General features: G+C 41.3%; 1 protein-coding gene across 1 annotated transcript; it reads left to right on the forward strand.

Annotated features, from left to right (window-relative positions):
- The first annotated feature begins 434 nt into the window (after window positions 1–434).
- On the forward strand, window positions 435–12,522 carry SLC24A5 (solute carrier family 24 member 5). Its single transcript, XM_077829329.1, has 9 exons — window positions 435–645; window positions 1,458–1,637; window positions 4,017–4,100; window positions 4,206–4,309; window positions 4,625–4,725; window positions 6,036–6,319; window positions 7,075–7,281; window positions 11,649–11,750; window positions 12,194–12,522. The coding sequence occupies exons 1-9, from the start codon at window positions 435–437 to the stop codon at window positions 12,520–12,522; spliced, it is 1,602 nt and encodes a 533-aa protein (XP_077685455.1).
- The last annotated feature ends 1 nt before the right edge of the window (window position 12,523 follows it).

Consider the following 12,523-nt stretch of genomic DNA (forward strand, 5'->3'; position numbering starts at 1 on the left):
CTCTTGGTGCCTGGCGCCCTTCAGCGAGCGGGCTCGGCCCTGCGCCGGTGGGGGCAATTCCTGGGAGAAGCGGGGGGAGCTTGGCGATGGGGGCGGAGGGGAGCCCTAGCTATGGCTTGCATCTACCGCTGGCAGCGGCAGCCTGGGCTAAGGGGACTCCAGCCCGAGTCCTGGCTCCTTGCCGAACCGTGGGGCGAGGAGCAGCCACCCCGCGGGACTAGCGAGGCCCCGAAACTCAGCCCCACCTCCCAGCGGCACCCCAGCGTGGTGCGCCTCCCGCTCGGCCCCGCACAGGCAGCCTGAGGTCCGGGGCGCCCGCAGCCGGGAGAGCGAGCCCGGGTCGGGCGGCATCGGGCCGGAGCTGCAGCAGGAGGCGAGCTCCTCACCCCGCGCCGCTGCGCGCCCAGGGGAAGCGGCCGAAACCGCCCCCTCACATGATCCCGCCGGCCCCTAATCCCCTCTGCGCCTCCCCGGCGGCTCAGTGCGAGGCTGAGGCCGGCGCGATGAAGGGAGGCTGCGGCCAGGGCTGGAGGCACCGGGCAAGAGGAGGCCGGGCAGCCTCCGTCCTGCTGCTCCTGGGGGCTCTGGCCGCCTTTCACCTGCCTCGCAGGGGCGCTGCCGCCCAGCGGCTCCGCGGGGACACAGGTAGGCTGGGGGCGCGGAGTGTCAGCCGGCTGCGTTCACACCTCGGGAGCGGCTCCGCTCCGCAGGAAAGGGGCGCTGGGTGGGAAAAACGCAGTAGCCCCAGGACTAGCCCTCGCATGGGCCGCTTGGTTTACGGGGGCTTTTCAGCTACTCAGTCGGTGATGCACACAGTGCCCGGGGGGGAAGCGTTGGAAAGAGCTTGGGGTCTTTCTTGTCACACTATAGTTGCTAAGAAAGGCAAATTTGTTCAACTATTTAAGTAGGGGCCTAGGTTTTCTCCCTTTCCTTCGCTGGCTGTTTTCCTCCCCCGCGGTTGGAAGGGAGCCGTTTATTTCTTTTGCCGGAATAACTCCAGCCTGACCTGTATGTGGTTGGAAAATGTCTAAGTTTAAGCAAATCTTCCGGGGCAATACATGGCACCCACCCCAGTTTTTTTGCCTCTCTGGAGTCTTATCTGGACGTCAGAGTTGTACTGGAAACCTCGGGATACCTGAACATTGGTTGCTCTAGAAAGGGATGTGTGTCAAAGGCTCATTAGACAAAGCGTTGGAAACAAGTTTGGGTTGCTGGCTTTCCTCAGTGCAGGTTGCACCGAGTTGTGTGCAGGATTGAAACATTGACAATATATACCATTATGTGTATTGCAACAGTTCTCTGTCTGGGGATTCCAAAAATTAAGAACAAATCATTTAAAATGAGTTCCTACGTTCCACCTAGCCAGAATTCCATTGAAGACATCCTCAAAACTTTTGTAGCTGGGGGAGACGACTATGTTTGATAATATGCACAAGACCTTTGTATTCTCTTTTCAGAAAATAAAACACAATGTATTCCCTCTTCCTCATCGGAATTTCCTGACGCATTTTTTACACAACAGGAGAGAGAAGATGGGGGGATCATTATCTATTTCATAATTATCCTTTACATGTTTATGGCTGTATCCATTGTGTGTGATGATTACTTCCTTCCTTCTCTAGAGATCATTAGTGAATGTAAGTTATTTTTTAAGTCCTAGTAATGATTTCTGTAAAATTGAACAGCTATTGGCAAGATTATTCTCTTGGCAGAGTTTCACAATATGAATGCAACTTAGAAATAAGGGCAGAAAGTTCAACGTTCAATATTTAGCTTAGTTGGGAAACAATGTACAGGGAGAGTGGGCTTATGGCTGGTAAACTACAGGAGTGTAGGAGATGTAATATTGACATCCAGGCTTAACACCAAAAAGAAAATATTTTAAATAAAGTGATTAACTTTAAAGTGATTTTAAAAATGAAAGTACTAGATGTTCTAGACTAAGGCAGATAAACTTTTCTGCAGGAACCAGTGTCCTGGGAAAAGCTAACAAAACACACTAGTACTAATGGGATTCCTCTTGTATAGATCATGTTGATAAACTGGAGTGTTCAGAAAACAGCCCCAGAATGATTAAAGGATTAGAAAACATTCCTTATAGTGAAAAGAAAAGGAGTACTTGTGGCACCTTAGAGACTAACCAATTTATTTGAGCATAAGCTTTCGTGAGCTACAGCTCACTTCATCGGATGCATACAAGGCAGTTTCCACAGTATGCATCCGATGAAGTGAGCTGTAGCTCACGAAAGCTTATGCTCAAATAAATTGGTTAGTCTCTAAGGTGCCACAAGTACTCCTTTTCTTTTTGCGAATACAGACTAACACGGCTGTTACTCTGAAACCTATCCTTATAGTGAAAGAGTCAAGAAATTCAGTATATTTAGTTTGATCAAATAGGTGGTTATAGGGTGATTTGCTAACAATCCAAGTATCTACATGGGGAACAAAAATGTGTAATACCGTGTTCTTCAATGTAACAAGCAAAGTGTAACAATATCTTAGACAAATTCAGACTCTAAATAAAGGCGCACATTGTAATAAGGTAATTAACCACTGGAACAATTTATCCAGGGCTGTAGGGGAATCTCCATCACTAGAAGTTTTTAAATCTAGATTGGATTTTTTCTAAAAGGTTTCCTCTAGTTCAAGCAGGAATTAATTCAGGGAAGTCCTAAGACTGGTGTTTCAGGCTAGATGATCAACACTCCCTGCTGGCTCTATCATCCCACATGCAGCAGGACAGAAGGGCAGGTACACACATTTGCTTTCTCTCTATCTACAGTAGATATCTCCTAGCTAAGTGCCTATATAGTAAGATGCTGGGTGCATTAGAAATATCTTACTTAAAATCAGTTTAAGCAGTGGGGGGAACAAAGGTGTTAACTTGTTAGAAATATAAATTATTTACCTAATAAATAACCTGACAATTTCCAAGAGCATAAGGACACAATGTTAAGAGCAGTGGTGACCTCTTCTACCAAATGTATGTGCTAGTGCAAACAATGGGAGTTTTGCCATAAAAGCTAGTGGTAAACTTAGCCCTAAAGTTTCCTTCATCCCCATACGATTAAAACCAAAAACCGTTCATTAAGAGAGAGACAATTGCTGCATAAAATGCCCAGTCCTGAGTGGGCTGGTAACTTCGTGTTTTGTTATGCTTAAAAGAATCTTAAGCTGCTTAACTAAGGCCATGTCTACACTACCACTTATGTCAGCAAAATTTTTACGTCATTCAGGGATGTGAAAAATAACACCCCCGAGGACATACATTTCACTCGCATAAGTGCTAGTGTGCACACCTCTATGTTGGCAGGAGAGCGTCTCCTGCTGGTATAGCTACCACTGTGTGTGGAGGTGGTTTTATTATGTGGATGGGAGAACTCTCTGCCGTTCGCATAGAATGGCTACACAAGTGATCTTGCAGCAGCGCAGCTGCAGCGGTACAGCCGTGCCGCTGTAAACTTACTAGTGTAGACGTGGCTTAAGCCTTACACAATATATCCATGAAGCAAGTAGTACTATACCCATTTTACAAATGGATTCAGCAAGTAAGTGAAGCAGGAACTAATTGTCAGTTTTATGCTTCACTGAGTTGCTGATGCTTGACTTGAGGAGTGTATTTTCCTCACAACAGTAGATACAAACAAGTAACATCTAGAACATCAATGAACTTGGATTTAAATCTGACTTTACATTTTTCACCCACAAATAAAGGTCCCAATCCTACACGTTTATAAATCTTGTGCACTTATATTAGAGCAAAAACTATTTCAACACTTAAAACCTATGCACCAGTCTTTAGAAAAGTTTATGAATGAAGTTCTTGAACAGTTGTCTTCCTGACATTCAAACAAAGGTCTCCAAGCATCTGTGTTATAGCTTATTCTGTAACCAATAAGTGAATTTTCTTCTGCGAAGAATATAAGGAGCTACTTTTTACACATTAGTTGTAAGTAGTGTGTGTAGATTAGAGGTGTAACTTTTGTTTAATAGTAAGTATTTTATTCCATCTTCAGCCCTTGACCTCTCACAGGATGTTGCTGGAGCAACTTTTATGGCAGCTGGTAGCTCTGCTCCTGAATTTGTCACTGCTTTTCTAGGTAAAACGAACAATTGTTTAACAATTCTGAATATATAATCTCCCATCCGCCCAAAAAAACCTAAAAAGCGGAAATTAACTATGTTAAACACTGTTTTGCTTACAGGGGTATTCGTGACAAAGGGAGACATTGGAGTTAGCACCATCCTTGGATCTGCAGTCTATAACCTTCTCGGTATCTGTGCAGCTTGTGGGTTGTTATCTAGTGTGGTACGTAAAACACGGATATAATTTGGCTCTCTTTAGAGCCAAATGATGGTAACTGCCTATGGTTTACTGACAAAAGTCAAAGCAAGTTTAGTATGATAATAGTTCAATTTATTACTCAGTAGCAAAACGGCATGTAATCAATCAGCAGATAACTCCCCAAAAAGATTTTTTTAAAATTACTTTTGAGTTACTATATTTAAATCATTTCCTAAGAACCAAGTTAGTCACATATCAATACAGAAACGTTAAGGCAGCATGTACAGTAGCTGGTGAAAGAACTACAACAGATTTGAAAAAGTAATTTGTGTCCTGCAGGTTTCGAGGCTGTCTTGTTGGCCACTGTTTAGAGACTGTTTGGCATATGCAATTAGTGCCGCAGCAGTCCTTGCAATGATATTTGACAGCAGAATTTACTGGTAAGTGCACAATTTGTGTTAAATTCATGTTGACTGGAAATTAGTGAGTGTAAAAATCAAAGTTTATTTTGTCACTTTTTCATCAAGCATTAACCTCAAGTATCCCAATCTGAAGTTCATTGTATAGTACATTGACAAATATGAATATCTTGTTGGCTTTAAGAATTGTATATTGAATTCAGTGTTCATGAAGGCTGTTGCATTAACCATTCTGTGGGTTCCTGCTTATAAATCTCAACCAGCATAGGCTTCCTTGCACTGCACTTCAAACCTGTTCTGGTGTCTTCTCTCTTGCACAACCATTAGTCTTCATAGTCTATTCCTTTGTTAACCTCTCTTTTGTGCACCTGACTTGAGACAGTTGTCCATTATCAAATGGACTGAGTAACTCATATGAACTGCTGAACTATCAGATGGTAACTATTTTCAGTCAATATTGACCTTAATTGGCTTTGAACCTATGAGGAGACGCTTTAGTCTTTAATTACCAATTTCCTGAACCATTCAGCCTCCACTTTTCTTCTTTCCCACAGAAATTAGCCTGCAATATGCATGAGAGCTGAATTTTTACGTTTTTCTTTAACTGGGTAATGGAAGCACCTACCAGCTGTCATTATTCCATGTTCATTATTAAATACATTGCACTCATTTGGCATTTTTATCTTCAAAGACCATTAAAATCCTCAACATCCTTGTGAGCTGAGTTTACAAATAGTGGGTTCAGTTCTAATATAAAGGGGCGACACTCTATTTAAGTCAATGGAGTTGCACCCATTTGTTCCAGAAGAGATTTGGATTAGTTTCTCTTCTTTACAAATAAGTTCCTCTGTGTAGCCTTCAGCAAATTAGCTAAACCCAGGAATAGAACTCTGAAGTTCCTGGCTTCTAAGCAGAGCTCAGACCATGCCTTCTGTTGATTAACATAATAGGATTCAATATTGCAAATGTTTACACATGAGTAGTTCCATAAGACTACAGAATACTTTCGCAGATAAGTGTTTGTGGGACTGGGGCTGTCTTCTGTTAATCAAATAGCTGTAAAATAAGGAGAAACAGTCTCCAATATGGTATCTATACATAACGTGTGTCCTGGTAAACCAGAAATCTTTGATAATTTGCATTGGGGAAATACGTTTAATTGTTTCCACTTATTTTCCTTCTGCTGCCAAAGCCAATTAATTATCTCCTTAGTGGGCAGTCACTTAAGTATTACTAAGCTAAAACAGCTTTTTTAAACATCAATTTCTTTTTAAAATAACTGAAGATAAAAATGAGTTGGATTTTTATGTAAAATCCAATTTTTATTCTAGGTATGAAGGTGCTTCCCTGCTGCTGATTTATGGGTTATATATTCTGGTGCTGTGTTTTGATATTAAAATCAATCAATATATTATGAAGAAGTTTAGTCCCTGCTGTACTTGTTTTGCAAAAGCTATGGAAGAAAACACTGAACAGCAGCCATTAATTGGCTGGAAGGAAGAATGTGAACCATTAATTTGTCGACAATCAAGAACTGATAGTGGAATTTTTCATGACGAATCAGACTACTCACAGCTTTCTATAAGTTTACTTGGGCTTGATGAAATTTCTGAAGGTATTAATACAGCCTCTACCAGTCTATGTGTGTTTCTAATTATGGGAGTGGGGGTTGAGTAAATTGTAAGACTAATTTCAAATGGTTTAGACCATGAAAGAACTCTAGTTGAGTGTAATACACTACTATTCCTTCTTGGAATCTGACCTTTAGCAAAATCAAAACACAGAGCTGGTTATATAAAGTTATCCACTGGAAGAATGCCAGAGCAGTCATTTATTTGAGCCACAGCAGAAGAACTATGATCGATGGGTAGAGTAACTTTCCTTGAGATTCTTTGAAGTTCATATTTGAAACTTCTCAACAGCTCAGCTGATAGATCTTCCATTTGATATAACTGCCACTTGCACTAACTGCGTGATACTGGTGTTCTGTGAAACAGGCAGTTAATTATAGCCCCAAAAGATGTGCTATAGTATGGATCTGATTAACGCTTCTGAGGCAGGAATTTAAAAAAGTGACAGCCCTGATATGACTAATCAGGTACCTATGGAAAAACTTCACTTAGGCACCTAGTTACTCAGTAAGAAAGCACCAAACAAACCCATTACAAAGAAGCTCAGGTTACTTAAGTAAGCAGAATAACTCAGATGGCTTTTCCTAGTGACGAAAAAAAGGGAAATCTTGTTTGAGATTGTATTTTTGTATGCTTTTGCCCATCATTTTTACAAGTAAAGTCAGGTTATCAGATTATACACAAACATAGCCTCATTACGGGGATAGTTTAAAATGGTTTACCTTTTAATCTCCAACAGATCCTCCAAGTGTCTTCACTATCCCTGAAGCAGATTTAAAAAGAATTCTCTGGGTGTTATCTCTTCCTATTATTACACTACTCTATTTGACCACACCAGACTGCAGAAGACAGTTTTGGAAAAACTGGTTCATGGTGACATTTTTCATGTCAGCTGTGTGGATTTCTGCATTTACATATGTCCTTGTATGGATGGTAACAATAGTTGGTATGTACTTTACTTGCTGCTATATCATGTCAACTGACTCAATCACTGAGGAATGAATGATTTTTCACAACTGGGGAGGGTTAGATCTTAATTCTGTACTCTTCTGAAAAAGCTTAGCCTCAGACTGCATGTTCATAGCTCAAGTTTCTCCCCCACCTACTGCCCAAAAAAAGTGGTTAACAAGATAAATCAGCTGTTATTGCTTTGAAAAGGGCTAGTTCAGAACTACCTAAAGACTGCATTGAGACGTTTTCATAGTTAACTTTCTTTCTTGGTCTGATATTTCCCTAGAAGAATATTTTCTGGAAATTGAGCTTGGCTGCACCATCAGCCTTCCCAATCTAGGTGATGGGCATCTACTCATGTGGCTATGTAACAATGAATGCATTTGAGAAAAATATTTACAACTTCATTGCTCAAATTGTTCAGAAAATTATGGATTTGTTCTACCTAACGTTAAGATCATAAACAGCATTACAGGTATAGCATTATTTTAAACTGATTTACCAAGCAGGTATCAGTTACCAAATTTATCTGCCAAGACTGGAGATAAAAGTTCAGTTCCTCTCATACAATGAAGTGAGCTATAGCTCACGAAAGCTTATGCTCAAATAAATTTGTTAGTCTAAGGTGCCACAAGTACTCCTTTTCTTTTTGCGAATACAGACTAACACAGCTGCTACTCTGAAACCATACAAGAGCAGTTATCACTAAACTTTAAACATCATTTCCTTGCAAGCATCAATTAGGAGGCTATGATCAATAATGGTCATTTAAAGAAATGAATTGATTTTAGTACCTTTAGCAACAAGTAAAGGGTTTTAACAAGTTTCAGGTTTGCCTTTTTTGCTGCTTTGATGGGGAGGCTTGAATATTGTGTGTGTGTGTGATTTAAACCTTTAAAAATCGTGTGTCTAGCAAACTAGGGAAAACTAGAGTACTCTGTCAGTCTCATGAACTCGCATCTTAAGTGAAGGGGCAGAAATGTTAAGTATCTAATGAAGTCATCCTCTCTCCTCAGAGTTTTTAGCAATTGGAGTTAAATAGGTGTAAAAGCAAAAAAATGTTTCTGAATGCTGACTAGACTGTTTTCCCCCTTTCAGTTGCTCAAACTTTCAGTCACATGGCATAACTTGACTAGTTCTCTAGTCATAGCTTTCAGGGTAGACATGAAATTTCAAATTTTAAGAACAAACCAAAAACCGACAAGCCTTTCAAGCTTTACATCTCAAAAAGCAAAGGGGAAGGGGAAAGTTACAACCCTTGCATTTCTCCTTTGTAGTTCCTTTAAGTCTGCCTATGTAGTCTACTAATTCGAAACTAAATTTGTTTTGAATTCAGTATAATTGAATGTCTTAAGGAAAAACAATCCTGCCAACAGAGGCTTGTGTAGTTTGATACAACCAAAAGTAAATAACTAGCTGTCAAGTGGTCTAGTGTACTGATAGAGGTAATTCAGCACCTACTACATTCTCTCATTGTTTATAAAACACATCCTACTCATAACTAGGTAAAAGCAGGTAACTTACTGTAGTGAGCTAGGAATCTTTGACAATCTTTCCCATATTGCAAGTGAGAGCTATTGCTGATCTGCTAGTTAGAGCCATGACAATGTGAAAGTGGATATGCCAAGGTTTCAAACAGGGTGGAGTGTTGGTCTACTTTGAAAAGTGATTAAAAGTGCTATTGGAAAGGGGGGGTCTGTGTCTCACTGACTTCAAACTGTGTTTGTTCTGTTTACAAGATAAAGCTTTAGATAGCCCTACATATTCATCCTGGGTTCTTTTCTTTTCATAAATCAGCTTTTGTAAAAGGTAATGCACTAATACCTATCCTACCCCTGGACTTCACAGGGTTTGTACAGGTTTAGCATACTGGAACTTAATTCTGGTGCCTACAAAGAATAGAATCTAGCAAAAAAACCCAAACATTTGATAAATTCATGGAGGATAGGTCTATCAATGGCTATTAGCCATGATGGGCAGGGATGGTATCCCTAGCCTGTTTGCCAGAAGCTGAGAATGGGCAATGGGCTGAATCACTTGATTACCTGTTCTGTTCATTCCCTCGGGGGCACCTGGCATTGGCCACTGTCGGAAGACAGGATGCTGGGCAAGATGGACCTTTGGTCTGACCCAGTATGGCTATTCTTATGTTCACATTCCCTATTAGTATGTATTAGTCCAGGGGTGGGCAAACTTTTTGGCCCGAGGGCCACATCTGAGTATGGAAATTGTATGGCAGGCCATGAATGCTCACAAAATTGGGGGTTAGGGTGCGGGAGAAGGTGAGGGGGTAGGGCCAGAAGTGAGGAGTTCAGGGTGGGGGAGTGGTTGGGGGGGGTGTGTGGGGGGGTGAGGGCTCTGGGGTGGGACTGGGGGTGCAGGAGGGTGCTCTGGGCTGGGACTGAGGGGCTCAGAGGGCAGGAGGGGGATCAAGGCTACGGCAGGAGGTTGGGGTGCAGGCTCCATGCGGCGCTTACCTCAAGCAGCTCCCGGAAGCAGCGGCATGTCTCCCTCCGGCTCCTACGTGGAGGTACAGCCAGGAGGCTCTGCGCGCTGCCCCGTCTGCAGGCAATGCCCCTGCAGCTCCCATTAGCCGTGGTTCCTGGCCAACAGGAGCTGTGGGGGTGGCGCTTGGGGCAGGGGCAGCATGTGGAGCCCCCTGGCTGCCTCTACACTTAGGAGTTGGAGGGGAAATGCCGCTGTTTCCGGGAGCCATGGCATGTGCGCAGCAGGGCAAGTCCCAGCTCAAGTGCCGGATTAAATCATCTGAAGGACCGGATGTGGCCCCCCGGAGAGTAGTTTGCCCACCCCTGTATTAGTCCCATCTTTACATTGTCACTTACCAGGCTAAATCTGCACTTTAACTAGAAGCTGATAAAACTATGTAGTGAGGAAAGAGATCAGACCTACTTCCGTTTAGGTTCCAATCTTACCTTCTAGGGCAAGAAGCTAGCACTTTGTGCCATAGGCTAAGAGATTCATGCTTCAGCTCTCCCTTGTCACGCCCATTACTTTTTAGTCTTGGTTTACAAGATGACTTTCTTCCTACACTAATCCCCTAATCTGGGGAAGGAGGCTTTGGATCATTACAAATCCCAGATCAGAATAATTTTCAATCACTTCTAACAGAGAAGCAGCAGATTTAGATTCCCTATTTTTAAGTTTTGCCTCTAACTGATCTAAGCTGGTATCTGGCATGCAACTACAGCACACCTAAATTTACAGACAATCCACTGCATAATTTGTTCTAACAAAATTGCTTATTACTGTTTGTCAAAACCCTTACTATTATGGATGAAAGGCCCACTACAAAAAAAAAAAAATGTAGAGGTAGACAATACACTTTTCAGTAAAGTGAATTAAATTAGCCTTTAAAAAACAAGTTAAAAGTTTAAACAGATCAAATCCTTCAAACTTTCTCCCAAAGTTTTATGAATACTGCATTAGGGGAAACAAATGGAGACAACACCTGCTTGACGATAAAATCAAAACTAAAGGCTGCTCAAGGTTAGCCCCAAAAGATAGATTCAAATCCAAGTTAAGTAGTTCTAGCTTTAAATTTTAGGTAAGCAACTGAAGCACAAAGATGAAGAGAAGTTAATCCATTTTCAAAGTATTAATGGCTGCTAGCAGGGAAGAAAATAGTGTACTGCTACTGAAGTTAATGTGAGAAAACTAGTATTTACTGGTGGGAAACGTAGGCTTCTAAATAAGTAGAAGTGTTGCAATTATTTTACTTAGCATTTTGCTAAGTATGACTACTAAGACTTGGAAAGTTACATTTTTTTGACTGAAGTGAAGTTTCACAGCAATGAATTTGGACAGTACAGTAGTAAGGAATATTTAAAGTCTTTTCATATGTCTCCCCAGGGAGTTCATGTGCTTTTTTCAAGAGTGAATGATTAAAGAGGTTACTGCTTCATGTGACTTGCAGAACTCATGTGATAAAATGCCGAAAGAACACAAGGGATTAGTCTATTTTCAGCAGTTCAAAAAGTGTCAATGGTCAAACCTCAAACTTGTACTGTATCTGCAGGAAGTCAGTAATAGCCTTCTACCTCTAGCTGAGTGGGCATATTTATTTTCAAAGCTGAAAACAAATTCCACATCATGTTACTGATAGGTGCTTCTTCCATTAGTAAATAACCACTGACTAGTTAAGAAAAAAGTCAGTGTAAGATTTCAGTAAATAAAGTTAAGCTATCCTGAATTATTACTGGCTCCCACAGATTCCTTTTGGAATTAGCATACAAATACCAATCCTTTCTTTCTCTGGTAAGCACAGATCCATAGCAGTTTCCTCAGGCCAGACTTCAGCTACGAAACGTGTTGTTACTCAGTATCCTTGTTTATTCACTACAGGTGATACGCTGGCAATTCCAGAGACAGTAATGGGTCTTACATTACTAGCAGCAGGGACAAGCATACCAGACACAGTTGCAAGTGTACTGGTGGCTAGGAAAGGTAAGAATTTCAGCATTCATGCTCACTCGATTAAGAACTTGTTTTCGGAGCTAGGGCAGAGAGGTCTCAACACACACACTATATATCTGAAAGGGTCAGGGCAAATCATAAAGCTGCTACTGTTTGCCTAAAACAAAATTCATTAGTATTAAATACTGAAGTTCACTTAAAGTCAATTGTAGCTTAGCCTTCCAAAATTTAAAAGGGGGGGGGGGGGAAGGAAAGGGTTTGGAAAAGTTTGATTGCTGTTGGACAAGAATTATGATTGCTATAAAACTGCAAGTTTAATTGTGTTCCAACAGGATTGATTTTAGGCCCGTAGTATATAGTTTACTTTATCAAGTGATCTCAATGTAGGTGCTCATAGTTTAGGGAGATACTTAGAAAAGTCTTTCTACAGTACAATAAAAATGAATGGATACTTGGTGTTTTTTGTTTTGCAGGGAAAGGAGATATGGCTATGTCTAACATTGTAGGATCCAATGTATTCGATATGCTGTGTTTGGGAGTACCGTGGTTTATAAAAACTGCCTTCATAGATACATCAGCACCCGTGGAAGTGAATAGCAGTGGTTTGACTTATACAGCTATTTCTCTTATTTGTTCCATTATTTTTATTTTTCTGGCAGTTCACCTGAATGGCTGGAAGTTAGATAAGAAACTGGGAGCAGTCTGTCTAGTAATGTACTTAGCATTTGCTGTATTGTCAATTTTATATGAACTTGGGATCATAGGGAACAATCCTGTAAAGGTCTGTGGTGGCAAGTTTTAGC

The sequence above is a fragment of the Eretmochelys imbricata genome, chromosome 10, assembly GCF_965152235.1.
Source record: "Eretmochelys imbricata isolate rEreImb1 chromosome 10, rEreImb1.hap1, whole genome shotgun sequence".
Classification (NCBI taxonomy): Eukaryota; Metazoa; Chordata; order Testudines; family Cheloniidae; genus Eretmochelys; species Eretmochelys imbricata.